Below are 14191 nucleotides of genomic sequence, written 5' to 3' on the forward strand. Positions count from 1 at the left end.
ATACACCCCTGACATCATTAGGAAATAAACATTCCTCTCCCTCTCCAGTTCGGTTCAATCCTCACATCCCTTCACCAAAGCCCATCTAGCGTGCAGTGCTTTATATAACACAGGAAGTTTAGGCAGGAGCATTGACGAGCAACCTAGAAATCCTTCTTTCTCAAGGCAGCGTGCAGGAGGAAGAAAGGAGGAGAGGGTACAGGTGGTTGGGACAGAGCTGCAGGAGCTGCTGGTGGGGGGGGGGAGGGTTTCTGATGAGAAGAGGAGCTTTGCCAGAGCAGAATAAAGGGAAGATGTCTCACTCGCAGCCAAGCGAGCTTACGAAGTGAACACTGCAGCAAATTATCCCCCGCTGTACTGACTCAGTCCTGCTACCAACCTGGGAAGAGAGGATGACTGTGACCCCCCCCCCCACTCCACACACACACACACAACTCCACCCCCTCCTCCTCCCCCCCCCGGGAGCCTAGCCAGTCATCATGCACAGTTTGCAGCGACGGCGGTTGGGAACAAAAGCCGTCGAAAACAGATTTCCAAACGCGTGAGGTTCCTGTGCCGTCGAGCTCTCCTGCCAGACGCAGGAACGAGCTGCCCGATGGCCTCAAACACATCGGCTCTCTGCCACCTCCTCGACAGCTCCTCGGCGCTCGCCTGTGTGTCTGTCTGTGTGTGTGTGTGTGTGTCATCCCCTCTCCCTCACATCCACTTCACACCAGGAGGAGGTCTATGAGGAGGCTCGTTGGCAGGAGACAGCAGGGCGGGGCAGACGGCCTCCCTCCCTCCTTCCTCCCTCCCTCCCTCCCTCCCTCCCTCCCTCCCTCCCTCCCTCCCTCCCTCCCTCCCTCCCTCCCTCCCTCCCTCCCTCCCTCCCTCCGTCCGTCCGTCCCTCCCTCCCTCCCTCCCTCCCTCCCACCCTCCCTCCCTCCGTCCGTCCCTCCCTCCCTCCCACCCTCCCTCCCTCCCTCCCTCCCTCCCTCCCTCCCTCCGTCCGTCCGTCCCTCCCTCCCTCCCTCCCTCCCTCCCTCCCTCCCTCCGTCCGTCCGTCCGTCCGTCCGTCCGTCCGTCCCTCCCTCCTCCTCCCTCCCTCCCTCCCTCCCTCCCTCCCTCCCTCCCTCCTCCCTCCTCCCTCACATACACGGACACTGCAAAGACGCCCTATCACATTACAGTGCAAAAATATTAGTTATGAGCATGCTTATCCTTAAAATGATGCTTATGCTTCATTTGGCTGCCAGTCGTTTACTTAAATAAAGTCGCAAGGTAAGTGATGTCAACTTGAAACAAGCTTGGTTTGGTTTTTATAGATACTTTTTTTGCAAGGTGCCACTGTGTCCTCCGAATGTCACCGGCCAGAGCTGTCACCGAGGTGGGGGACAAGGAAGCAGCCAGGCCCCCTTGTTAGCAGGCTCTCTCTCTGGTACAGAGGTGGGGGGGGGGGGGGGGGGGGGGGGGGAGCAGGTGTCTGCTGGTGCCATCTGGAAGCACGGCACAGCGCTGTGGATCCCAGGCCTGTCTGACAGGTGACCTTGCACGTGAGCAGGCGACGTCTCTCCTGCCTTCACTCGCTGCCGGAGAGAGTGACAGGCGCTCGGCCGCCCCCCCCCCCCCCCCGCATGCCTAGAGCATTATTTATATGTGTGACAAGACCTATCTTTCATGTCAGACACCAGGCTGTGAAGAAAAGGGTTGCACGCCTGTTTAAAACGTTACGCCACATCAGCAGAAAGCCATGGAGGCTTGAGGGATAATCACGTCACTGGAGCTGGGTTACAGGAAACACTGACAGTTACATGTAGGCAGGACACATCAAGTGGAGCACCGTCGAAACCCTCGACATCCACCGTATCTGATCAATAACGTCCAGCCACAGAGGGAAGGACAGCCTGCTTGGCAAAGCACACTAGGAGAAGCCTGCTGAGAACCAGTGTGTGCTTGTTAAGACTAAATGTCACGTTCGGGCTCTAAATCAGGGTTGTGACCCTGTTTCAAAGTTTCCGTAGGAGTTTTCAAAGGCTCTGTCGAAACTTTAGCCCCGACCACAAGCCTAGAGGGCTTCATCAAGGGCTCAAAAAGTGTAACCGCATTGCCCAGAGATTGGGTCACAGCCCTTTGGTAAACCCATTTGACAAAACAAAAAGGAACCAACAAGCTCAGCCTGTGTACCAGGGTGGTAAAGAGTAAAGGGGATAGGATGACTGGCAAGCTGAGGAAATATGAATTCCTGGTACCATGAGAGACTACTGAGATTGGTGGAACCCCTGAGATAGACTCATACTCATTGCAGTATAATGTGTCCCGGCCAGAAGCATTCTATTGTGCAGTGTTTCAACTGTTCAGGAACAGGCATGCTCAACCACTGTGGAAGAAAAACGGAAAGAATTCATCGTGTGAAAAAAACAACTGTTCAGTATTGCGTTTTGTAGTCCACAATTTCCACTGTGATCAGAGCGACCTCATCGTTCGCTTGTTCAGATGAGATGGGAACAGACGTAACAAGACAGGGGCGGGAGAGAGAACATGCTGTTACTGATACGTCGTCTGCTCAGGCTTTCATATTCGCCGGGAAACCATCTGCAGCCCCAAAACGTCAAAGCACAAAGCATGTTGCACAGGAAAAATCACTTTGCTGCGTCTCCTCCGACACCTTCTCACGTAGACTAGACAGATGTCGGACTGACTGGAAGCCCGTCGGGCGAGGGACGGAGATCGGAATAAATGAATACGGCCGTTTCCAAGTCAATGAAAATTCACCTTGAGCCGGTAGTAAGAAAGCCCAGGGGAGAGAGCGTGGGCTGTCATTATTAATGAGACGTCTGGAAGGTGAAGGTGTGCACTGCGCACGAGCGTCGACAGCGCGGGGGGGGGGGGGAGGAAGCCCTGCCAAGAGCACCTGGCGAATATTATTCACCTCACAGGCTGCGGCAGGATGCTTGTGTGCCAGTCACAGGACTTGGAGTTAGACCAGAACTGCGATTTAGAAGCACTTACAGGTGACGAAGGTGAGGAAGAAGGAGAGCAGGGGAGGGGGGGTGGGGGGCATGTGTGTGTGTGTGGGGGGGGGGGCATGGGTGTGTGTGTGTGTGTGTGTGTGGGGGGGGGGGGGGGGTATAGAACGCCAGAGATTCACATTGATATTCCGCAGAGTGGCCATGCTGGAAACAATCAAAATAAGTGATTGTAGTCTGTGAATGTGTGTGTGTGGGGGGGGGGGGGGAGTGAACCCCAGAGTTATCAGCCAGACATGAGGTGGATCTCGGGGGTTGTCGCAGTAATTCCCCCTCTTGTTTTCATTAGTCTCCAGGACAGCATTTGACTGCTTGGACTGAGGATTCACACACAAGCAGCCCTGGGCCCCCGGCCTTCCTCCACAGGGAACCACACAGTCTGCACCCAAAAAACCCACAAGAACACTGTTAACTAAGGGACACTGCAACCTTAAGATGCAAAAACGAAATAGCAAATCAATAATGTACTTAGACTATAAAACTAGACCAATTTAAACAAAAGGCTAATGAACTGTGTCGATGGACGTTTTTCTCACTTCCACAAATACGTCAATGTGGGTGCGTGTGAGTTTCAGAACCCCTAATGAGAGAGAGAGAGACAGACAAAGAGAGAGAGAGAGAGACTCGGCTGCTTTCTCCTTTGTGAAGCACAGTGAAGTGTGATTAAAGAGCGCCTTGTATTTGAGAAAAGACCCCAACCAAAACAAAAGTCCTGTGATCTGCACTGCGAGTGATAAAGGCAGCTCTTCCTCGCCTTGCAAAGTGAGCCGTGCGGAAGCTCGCGGCTAAAGCACAGCGAGAGCTTCGATCAAAATTCTTCTCTCAGACGAAACAATGCTCTCTCGTGCGCGTTACAGATTCTTCCGATAAAAACACACCCCGTCAGAATAGACAGATAGACGTCCCTCTTCCCTCGTGCTATGACAAACTAACTAAGAAATGGTTCGTTCCCAAAGGCTTCAGTGGACTCTTTCGGCTGAGACAGTGCAGCGTCAGCAGTTCTCGGCTCACAGCTGGATTCATTGGACATCTGTTAGCGTTCTTAATTGATTGTCCTTTTCATCAATCATGTTTCCTGACAGCACCGTTCAAACAAACGTCAATGACGTTTTGACAACGAACATATTTGGCCCCATAAATCTGGTGAATGGGAGACTGTGTGCTGTTGCCATATTGCGGTGGTCTGGTCCTCTTACACACCCCCATTAACATGTCAGTCACACATGCATATCCGCAGGCAAGGTTTTATTATCTGAGTACATTAAAAACCATGGGTTGCTCTTTCATCATAAATCTCTTAGACACAGAAATTAGTACAACCCCTTACTGCTACCAGTTCAATTAGTAATTTAAACCTTGATGGTCACTGTGATAGAACTAATGCTTCTTCTGGTGACGAATGGGAAAAGGTTAAGGAGTGAGGATAGTTTCTAGAATAATTCAATGGAAACCTGATCTCAGAGCAGTTTTAACACATTTAATAGACAAATGATGCGAAAACTAAGTCAAGCTTGGAGAACGAAACCTACAGGCGGACACTACTGCCACCATCTTACCCCAGTCTGCCTGTCTTCAACATCATCATTAATTATAAAGAATTATGACCTATCTCATGACATAATGGTAGGCATAAAGTTAACATATAAAAGAACCATTTATTATTTTTTTTTTTAAAGTTAATTGTAATCATTTTCTGAAAAGTCCTCGACCTGGATTGAGAGTTTGAGATGAAGGGAGTGGGATTCCTAGTATTGTCACAGAAGACAGGGGGAGGATGACTATGATCTGAGTGACTTCCCACACTGACTCTGATGAGAGAGCACTGGACACTGCCTCTGAGACCCATCGGCTCGATGACATAGACAGATAACCTCTGTAGAAGTTGAGAGTGATGACTCACGGGATTAGAGGTTGAAAGGCGACAGAGAGAAGCCGTTAGTGCCTGATGATGCATGAGGCCCCGCCCTCCCTGCCCACCACACGCTGAACATGTGTTCAGGTGTCAGACACTGGCTCCATAGAGGTCTAGGCTCACACACAGTAGGCACTAAGGCCCCATCCATCCCAGAGAACTACAAATATGGACAGGGTCAGTTTCCTGGCAGAGGGAACTACAAACATGGACAGTTCCCTTGGGGACTGGAGGAGATCCGAGACTGGACAAAGAGCAATGGTACCCCTCTCTGCAGAAGGAGACAGGCTGTAAAGAACCTTATCTCATACCTGCAACCGTCCACATATCATTGAAGATGGAACAGGCTTATGAGGATAAGCAGGCTAGTGCATTTACATGCATATATTTTTCAGTCCAAATGGAATAATAACAATGCTATCCTGACATTGCAAAATAACTTATTCTGCAATTTCTAGGTCCGTGGCATGTTGGAATTTAAAGAGAGAGAGAGCGAGAGAGAGAGCGAGAGAGAGAGCGAGAGAGAGAGAGAGAGAGTCAGAGAGAGAGAGCGAGAGAGAGACAAAGAGAGAGAGAGAGAGAAAGAGAGAGGGGTGGTGGCAAGCCAGGAGAATTACACCTGCTCTGTGCACAGCTCAATTCCCTCGCTGTGCTTCGGTGTTTATGCCTTCCCTCCACCTCACTGTCACTATACATCAGGTAAACACTCAACCTCTCATTTTCTCTCCGTCTTTCGTCCCTCCTTCCTCTGCCAGCCACATCCCTTCCTCTCCAGCTGAAATAACCAGGGGTTTCAATCACTAAAAAGAGCAAACTTAAAGCTGTTGACGCGGTAAGCCGTGAACTACAGAATGACATCAGTGGTAAGAGTGATGACAGTTAAATGACGGCTGTCGGTCTAGTCTTATTCTCTGTGGATCTTCGATCTTCATGCAGCCTTATCTAATCTAGAATGAGCTACCTTACTGCAGCTCAATATAACCCCGTTGTGTAATTCAACGTCCTACTTGTGTTGTGAAGGACATACTCTGTCTACCTATCTACATATAGGTTGGAATTCACTGTCAATCCAACACGTACCTAAAAGAGCAGTTGTGGTCCAGGAGCTAAATGTGTTTTGAGAACGGCAACAATGAACGAACAAGCGTTTGAAAAGCATCCGTTTTTGGGCCTTTCTTTTCTCTTCAGTGTACAACGTGCTGTTTGGAAAGGTTACTATGACAACTCATATAAGGGATACACAGGTCCCACTGTAAAATACACACTTCTGTTTTCACCAGTAGAAATAGCTTTGCTCTTCTCCTTTGGATTTGAAAGCGTCCACATTCACACCTCTGGGGCCAGCTCATACATGTACCAGACCTGTAACACGTACATGGTGGGAACCCTTTCTCTGCTCTTCCTCCCACACACGCACACACACTGCTAAAAAACATCCCCCTAGCCACATACTTTAGACACACGCTAGCGTTGAAACCCCCTCACAGCCTCTTCCCCCGACACCTGCACACCACACACGCTCAGCTAGCTACCGTCAGCATCTCCAGTAAACCCACACCACAGTCGCTGCCTTCACTGACGCAACGACGGGTCTATTTTTTCCTCTCAGGCTTTTCCAACCACCGGCAACGCTTTGGCCCCCTAATTAGTCAACGAGGGCCATGTGACCGTAGGGAAAGCGGGTCAGAGGAGAGGGGGTTCTCACGCCTGCAGAACCAAAACAAACAGAGAAGGAAAAACAACACTCGAGGCAGGCCATAGCAACTGTAGCCAAGGGCCGACTGATAGAGCTGTGTGTGACTACACAGATAATCTCTATCAGGCCATGGAACAATCCACAGGGGACTGTTAATCTCACAGAATAAGGAGAGAGAGAGAGCCATCACTGTTTTCATAACAGCAAAGAATAACACCGTAAAAGATTGTGGTTGCAAAACATATCAACATCAGTCATTAACTGGTTAATGGATTACAGTTCAATAATAATTTTTTCCCCATGATTGGTTTAACACATATTCTTGGTGTCATGTTTTGAATGTTACAGTTTTATTGCTATTTAGATTCTCTGTGCTGAATCTCCATGATCAGGCATGGAAGAGACCAGTGGAAAACCCAGGGTTAAGGTAACAAAGGATAGGGTGAGAGCCATCAGACTGGCCTATCATAGACTGTTAAGTCTTCAGACTGGCCTATCACAGGGTGAGAGCCATCACACTGGCCTATCACAGGGCAAGAGCCATCAGACTCACCTATCACAGGGTGTTGAGATTGGATAGATATGACCGATAAGCCGTAGTTTTAAGCTGTGGGAGTGGGTGGAGTGAAAGGGGATCAGTCCGCAGCAGTGTTTAGAGGTTCAAACACCCCTCTGGGGAGAGAAAATGGATCGATCCACTCTGGCCAGGATCCAACCTATTCCCAGCCTTTCACTAGATATCCTTCTACACTAGCCATCCCTCCAAGTCTCCACACACACCCACACACACACCCACACACACACAGCAATGAATTCAATCCCATTTTGAACACCTTACCACATATTTGAACTGGATCTGGCCTCTTCTAACACCAGCTGTGGCCAGATCTCTGTTACCCTGTTATGTGTGGTGAACAAGCGCATATCTGGGGGTATCTTAGAGGCCCCGCGAGTCGGGCTGTGGTTCGTCCTGCCGTCACCATCCCCTGATTAGAGGGAAGAGAGATGTTAAAATAGAGCTGCTGCCTCATTAGGCAGCTCGGGCCCGCTCTGTTTGGCTCGGGATCCCACCCCTGGGTGCCCCGCCTAAGCCACTGAAGACTAGGCCTGGGCCCAGAGAGACGGCAGGCAGAGGACGCAAACACACCCCAGAGAAAGAGCTCTCCACCAATCACACTCCGACAGCTCCGCTTCTCCTGGCGTCCGGCCAATACACATGCTTCAGACGAGGAGACCGCTGGCGTGTAGTTCCGTCGGGTTTCCCCCAACGAGGGGGGGGGGGGGACGGGGGGACGGTGGCCAAGCACCAAGTCGATTGATTGCGGTTTTCCCCCCCATCTGACTGTCCTATAGAAGTCATCCAACATCCACTGCACACGGATGTATTGAAAGGAACGGCAAACAGAGCGGATGCCTTCCATGCAAATCGCACATGCATCGATATCCCTTGTATTTCAACACCACATCACCCAATGCCTGTGATTAGGCCTCGTTGCAGGACAGAAAACGGGCTGATAGTAGTGGGGTTGCTGGGGGCCTGTCTGTGTTTGGGGACAGGGCTGGCAGTGAAGTAGGAGGAGGAAGAGGAGGAAGAGGAGGCAGGGACAGTGGGTGTCTGGGGGCCGTTCTTCAGGCCCTCGTCGTGACAGTTTTATCCCAACTGAGGGGGAGGGAAACACAGGGAACGGCACAAGGAGGAGCCATAAACGTTGGGCCCACGCCGTGGTGCCATGGTAATGGCTGACAAACTGCTGGCTGGCTCATGTCACAGCCGGCAGAGCCAGACACATGTGCGGTTCTCTGTCCTCCTCTGTCAGGGAGAGGCGACAGGGACGGCACAAATCACCCTGGGCTCCTCTGTAAGCGTCACACAGAGTGATGGTTACAGGGACAAACTGCTTCAGACACATTCACACCAGCTAGAATATTGTCGCCTTAAAGAGCTGGCCGTACAGAGCGAAAATATAGTCAATTGCCAAAAGCCCATCAATTCGTTTCAAAACAATTACTTTCAGCCAGGGCGCCTCTAATGGTGAATGAGAGTTGATTTGATTAAAGCAAGCACACATGCTGGCAAAAACAGCTCAGTAAGATAAGCTGTCTCTCTCCAAACATGGTGATCCGCTTGAGTCGTGAGATTCCCAGCAGCATCAGCATTAGCAGGACACCACCACTGGTCCAGCTGATGTGGCCGAACACAACCCTCAGGGTAGGTCAGGGACATCTGGCAGAAATGTCAACAGATATGCAGCTTGGAAAATAAAAACAATAACATGAAAATACTGCAGCTGATCCCTGCCTAGATGGATGGTAGTTGAATATGACGCAATGATATTTGGAATAAATGAAACTCCAGCAACCCACATCTTCTGCCCTAGAAACTGGGACAGGGAGAGTAGATAAGAGGAGTTTAAACTCGTGGAGAAGAGTCTGGATTAGCTGGTGACACGACAATATGTCTTTCTTCTCCGAAACATGCCTCTCTCAGCAGTGCAACGCAACTCTAAACAAGCAAGCAGATGACCGTGATAGATTTTCTCAAGCTGAAAGACCAACTGGGAAAACAAAAGCCTTATGTCTTATTGATTGTGACCTTTCATCTTTAACACACAGAATATCAACCAGGCATCCACACCAAGTGCTTTGCATAGTCTCTATTAACTAGGCTGGGGAATGCCATTCTGCTGCCATTTTACTCCACATGAAAGATTGATTGAGTCCTCTCCACAAAGCTGGATATGGCAGTGTCGTGGTGGAGAGGCACAATGAGAAAAAAATATTGTGCTTCCAATCGCAACAATCCTTACAGTGCTATTTTATTCATGTAATTGAATCAACCTGGGGCGAGTACAGTATGAATTGATGAGTACAGGGCATGCTGACTTGATAAATGCACAGGTGCCTCAGTGCCTGCGACCTTTGGCAAGGTCATGACATCACTGCTGCGGCGTTAAAGACTACTGAATGATTTAGATGGCCCAAACTCATCTTTGTCATCCGTAACCACTGATATTCCCTTGAGTGCTTTGTCTTCTGTTAGGGGAGTGACGCCCACTTCAACTTGTGGCTCATCAGGGTTCCCAACCTCACTTCATCCCAGTACAGCTACCTCAGTCTTGCACAGTAGTTGGCAAAGAACAGGTAAGATCCAACCACAATTCAACCTGAATGAATTTCCATTCCCTTACAGATCCATCAAAATGTATAATTGAAAATAATCCACACAGTGTAGATAGAGTTGCACATTTTGGATATTTCAATTCAGACTGCACAGAGGTGAAGGGAATCTATCTTCTTCTTTTGTCATAGTATACTCACCTCTCATTCCCCTCTAACTTAAAAAAAAAGTATGACAGTTAGGCTATACCTACTTTTCCAGTTCCCTCTAAACCACTGTTGACATGCAGGCGTTCTTACCTGTGTCCTGTCTGAACTGGTGCATGGACTGCAGGTCGATGAGGTACGGGGCGAGTTGGGCGTCCACCTGTCCCAGCACCACCGTCCCCCTGGCGTCCCCCTTCAGCACGTTCTCAATGTGATGGCACACAGCCGCGCTGTACGGCCTCCAGCGTCCATGTTCGTTCAGCCACTCCCAGACCACCACTCTGGCCAGGTTCTGAGGGGGGTACCCGAGCCCGTTGACCGACACCAGCACCCCAGAACCTGGACGAGCCATCTGCCCTCAGTGGTGCCTGCTGGTCTTAGCTGTCGCAAGTGCTGTGCCAGAGGACCACGACTACGCGAAGGGGTCAACAAAGTGGCCGAAACATCGTCGAGAGAGAGAAGAAAACGACGTGTCAGCAGTCGCTCATGTGCTCGTCGGTCATGTGGACTTTGGGGAAACAGGAGTCATCTGGGTCGTCCGACTTGGTCCTCCCCCTCTTCCTGGAGCACAGTTTCTCTGTCTTTGATCAGCGTCTTCTGAAATGCCAAAGGCAGGATCGTCCCTCTTGTGGCTTGTGGTGTTTGAAGTGGCAGATGATGAGCTTTGCAGTGGGAAGCTTCTATGGGAGCCAGGCTCCGACTTCTGTAGAATGCTCACCAAATACGAGATACTCTGAGTAAGACAAAAGTACAGTCATTTGAGTTTGAAATAATAAAAAAATATATCACGACCATTAAACACAAGTGAGAGGAGCCATCAATACAAACAATGCTTTAATCTAATGGATAAGTCTAAGAAACCAGTCTATTGTATATGTGCGTAAATGTCCAAGTGTTAAGAGATGAGACCAGCCAATAGTTTCAACGGCCAAGGCCAAAAACCTTGCTGAAGAATTATCTGCACAAAATATGAACATTTACAACGACATCTTGAGATCTAAGATAGCCTGGCTTCAACAACCCCCCGTTTAACAACTCATGACGGGTTATTCTTGACCATAATCTAGGGTTTTAGTTCATCGAACAACAAAAATAACACATTTGTTATAATACGGTTATCCAACAAATGCGTTAATTGCGTTGACCATGATTCTAAAGGATGAAGACGTACAGGCAACTATACAGTACGTTACACATAAAAACAGATACATTCCGCGATACCCATACCTGTTAAATACTGTTTATGCTAGTAGCCTATAATTAATTCGCATATACGAACCCATAAAATGGTGCGAACAGCAAATAAAATGTATTTACCAGATAGATTTTACGCTCTGCGGCGCGATATGGACACGGAGGTTATTGTTCTAGACCAGCCAACCTTGCATTGATTCCTTGGTGTTGTTCGTCATACAGACCTGTGGGTTGCGATGTCAGAAGCTGTCAGGTAAAGGTAGCATATGTCCCCGAACTTGCCGTGCAATAAAAACAAGGCGCAAATAATGCAAGCGTTCGTCCAAATGTTCACTCACCGCAGTGGGAGAAACAGATGAAATTATATCTTATATCTGCAAATCTTCGTGACAGAAATCTTCTTCGACTCTACAGCTCCTTACATGAAGAATAAATGATATGGAGATGGTATCCTAAAAATTAAGACAATCCTCCGCTCTTTGTCCAAGAAAAGGTTGTTATGGGCTACTTCCGTGCCTCGGTTTATCCGAACTCTGCTATGTATAAACAGTCAATTGCATGCCCCAATTATAATTTCCCGAACGTGTGAACTGCAGGGCCACCTTGAGGTAGGCTAGGCTTTATTATTTTCCCTTTAGAACATGTCTTACTTTCATGCGCTCATATTATAAATAACCGATGTAACCGTAAAACTGGTCCAAAATTACGCACAAAGGTTCATGGACACCTGTCTCGCTGAACGTGATAATCTTAACCGTTCCCTTATTGGCTACAGACGCAGGCAACTAGAACGTCGCGACAGAAAATGAGAATAGTGAGTAGAGTTGACTACCTTAAAGAGAGACCGGGTCGGGGACCCATTCCAAATAGACAACAGAAGGTAGACGATACTGTGGGCAATGTTAAATCAGCCACTTGATTAGAACTAATGCTACACTGTGAAGCAAAGTTAATTAAATACATGTATACGGCCATGAGTCCAGGGTGCCCATGGCGTCTTAAGTTGTCATCAGAGCGCTTTTTAAGGGAGTAGGTTTATATGCCGGTGTTGTGCCCCCAGATGCACCCCTGCCCTGAAAAGCACCTCCTCGCGGCAGCACGCACACACACTCGAATCAAAAAGTGAAATATTTCGTCTCGATATCGCACTTAAATGGAGGGGAGACAGCTGTCTTGCATTGTAATTTTTTGTTAAGAGAAGAAAAGAGAATAACGTTGGTTATTTATGTTATTCTGGTGTTGTTCTTAACACAAAATCCTTAAAACTCGTCATTCAAAACATATAGTGAAGGTGAACCAATATTCTTGTTCTTAGATTTCTTGTTCTTGCATTTCAGGACAGGCCTTCTTTTTCATTTGATGTAAATGAACTTGACTTCACCCCCTGCTAACTCTGCCTAGGAAAGTGTTACATGCCTGAAACGTACTCATACTAGTCCCCTCAGTGTACAGTAAGAATCATTTGATGCTGGGATATACAAAACAGAGAGGGGGTGCATTTAAGGGCGGGTCTGTGTTGGGCCTGGCCACGAAATGTGAGGGGGTGCTTTTCAAGGTGGGGGTGGCATCTGCGGGCACAACACCTGTGCATGGCAAAAGGATGCACATTTACCACATTTTAGGAACAGTAAACATACTGGTATTAACGGGACTGCCAATGTAAAACACACATATTTGAAGTTCACAAACTCAGCTCGTCCTCACTCAGGTGGCTAGTATGTCCAAGCTGGATCATTTAATAAAGACAGACTTTGACCACAACTTGTGCTAACAGATAGCATTATAGGCTGTCTTACTGTGAGTCTATCATAGCCTATATACGCTTGAGCGCCCCGCGAACCGCTCAAGTGCAAGAGGGCACGCGATGGCTAGTGATGTCATGATGTTGGAAATGCTACCAGAAGAGGGCAGCACGCATCCATTCATCAACAGCCTCAAACTACTTAAAAAAACGTCCTGGGCAGTATTGTGAAAACAGAATTGCTAAATGCGAACATTCAGGGCATGTGGTAGTCAATTGTCTTAAACGTTTAAAAACAAAACGAACAAAAGGATTAGGCTATAGGCTACTTGTGGCCTTCACATCTGTCTATTATTCGCTGCAGTAGGCACTTGAGAAAATCTTCACCGGCTCTGTTGCCCAAGATGGACACCTAGTGGCTTTACAAGAGAACTTCGAATACAAAACATTGGCTGACAAAGTGGATGAAACAGAAGATGAAGTTTTGAAAAGGGACTGTGACGTGTACAAAGTTTGTTAACATGTTCGGTTTATTTTGTTCTATGGAGGATGGTGAAATAAACAAATGGACGACACTCAACTCCCATGCTGAAAAGGGAAAATAATTGGTGAGTGAAACATCCATAAGCAGTCCTCTTTATTAACTTCATTTTGGTTATGAAGAAATCAGATGAGAATGTTGGATTTACCTGTTTGTGTTTTAGTGTAGACCAATCTCTACTTTATAGGCCTTGTGGTGTTGTGTAGACCGCCGTGTCTACCGCTGTGTCTATTTTGTGTGTGAATTGGCCTTGTAGTGTTGCAGACCGCCGTGTCTATATTTGAAGATGCATTGAAGTATTGTAAACATTTGGGTGCATTGCTTTCACTTAGCATAGGCTAATTTTCGGACAGATGAGCAGTGTTGAGTAAGAACGCTGGCACAGTTGATTGAATCAGCTTGTTTCTACGGGTGAATGAATGACATGCTGGATAGCTAACTTGCAGGTTAGCTGTCTTGACAATATAAAGTAGATACTTTATTTTCAGCAAAGATGCATTGAATTGTCTCCATGGCTGTCAGCAGTTTGCAGTTCTGAATTTTAGATGACTTTATCAGAAGGCCCCTCGAGAAGTCTCCGCCCTTTGTTGGAGTCTAGCTCCGCCTCTGATTGTTCCATTGACAACACCTGCGTGCTATCAGGGGACAGGCATGCAACCAGAGTACTGTACTTACCTGTACTAACTCAATTTCCAACATTCAAACATTGAAGAGTTGAGTTTCTCAACACATTATACAGGAGTAAGAAATTGCTTGCTTTATTGTAACATAGTCTTCA

General features: G+C 48.0%; 1 protein-coding gene across 3 annotated transcripts in view; it reads right to left on the reverse strand.

Annotated features, from left to right (window-relative positions):
- The window catches only part of dtx1 (deltex 1, E3 ubiquitin ligase), a 32427-nt gene extending 20273 nt beyond the window's left edge, over positions 1 to 12154 (reverse strand). The window contains exons 1-3 of one of the 3 annotated variants that reach the window (XM_047048092.1): positions 11470 to 11956; positions 11255 to 11355; positions 10031 to 10670 (exon numbers count right to left, since the gene is read on the reverse strand). In XM_047048092.1, coding sequence (XP_046904048.1) covers positions 10031 to 10289 — 259 coding nt within the window. In that variant the 5' untranslated portion in view covers positions 10290 to 10670; positions 11255 to 11355; positions 11470 to 11956. The other 2 variants (XM_047048095.1, XM_047048094.1) reach the window with 2 other exon arrangements.
- Between the last annotated feature and the right edge of the window lie 2037 nt (positions 12155 to 14191).

Source organism: Hypomesus transpacificus, chromosome 24 (genome assembly GCF_021917145.1).
Source record: "Hypomesus transpacificus isolate Combined female chromosome 24, fHypTra1, whole genome shotgun sequence".
NCBI lineage: Eukaryota > Metazoa > Chordata > Actinopteri > Osmeriformes > Osmeridae > Hypomesus > Hypomesus transpacificus.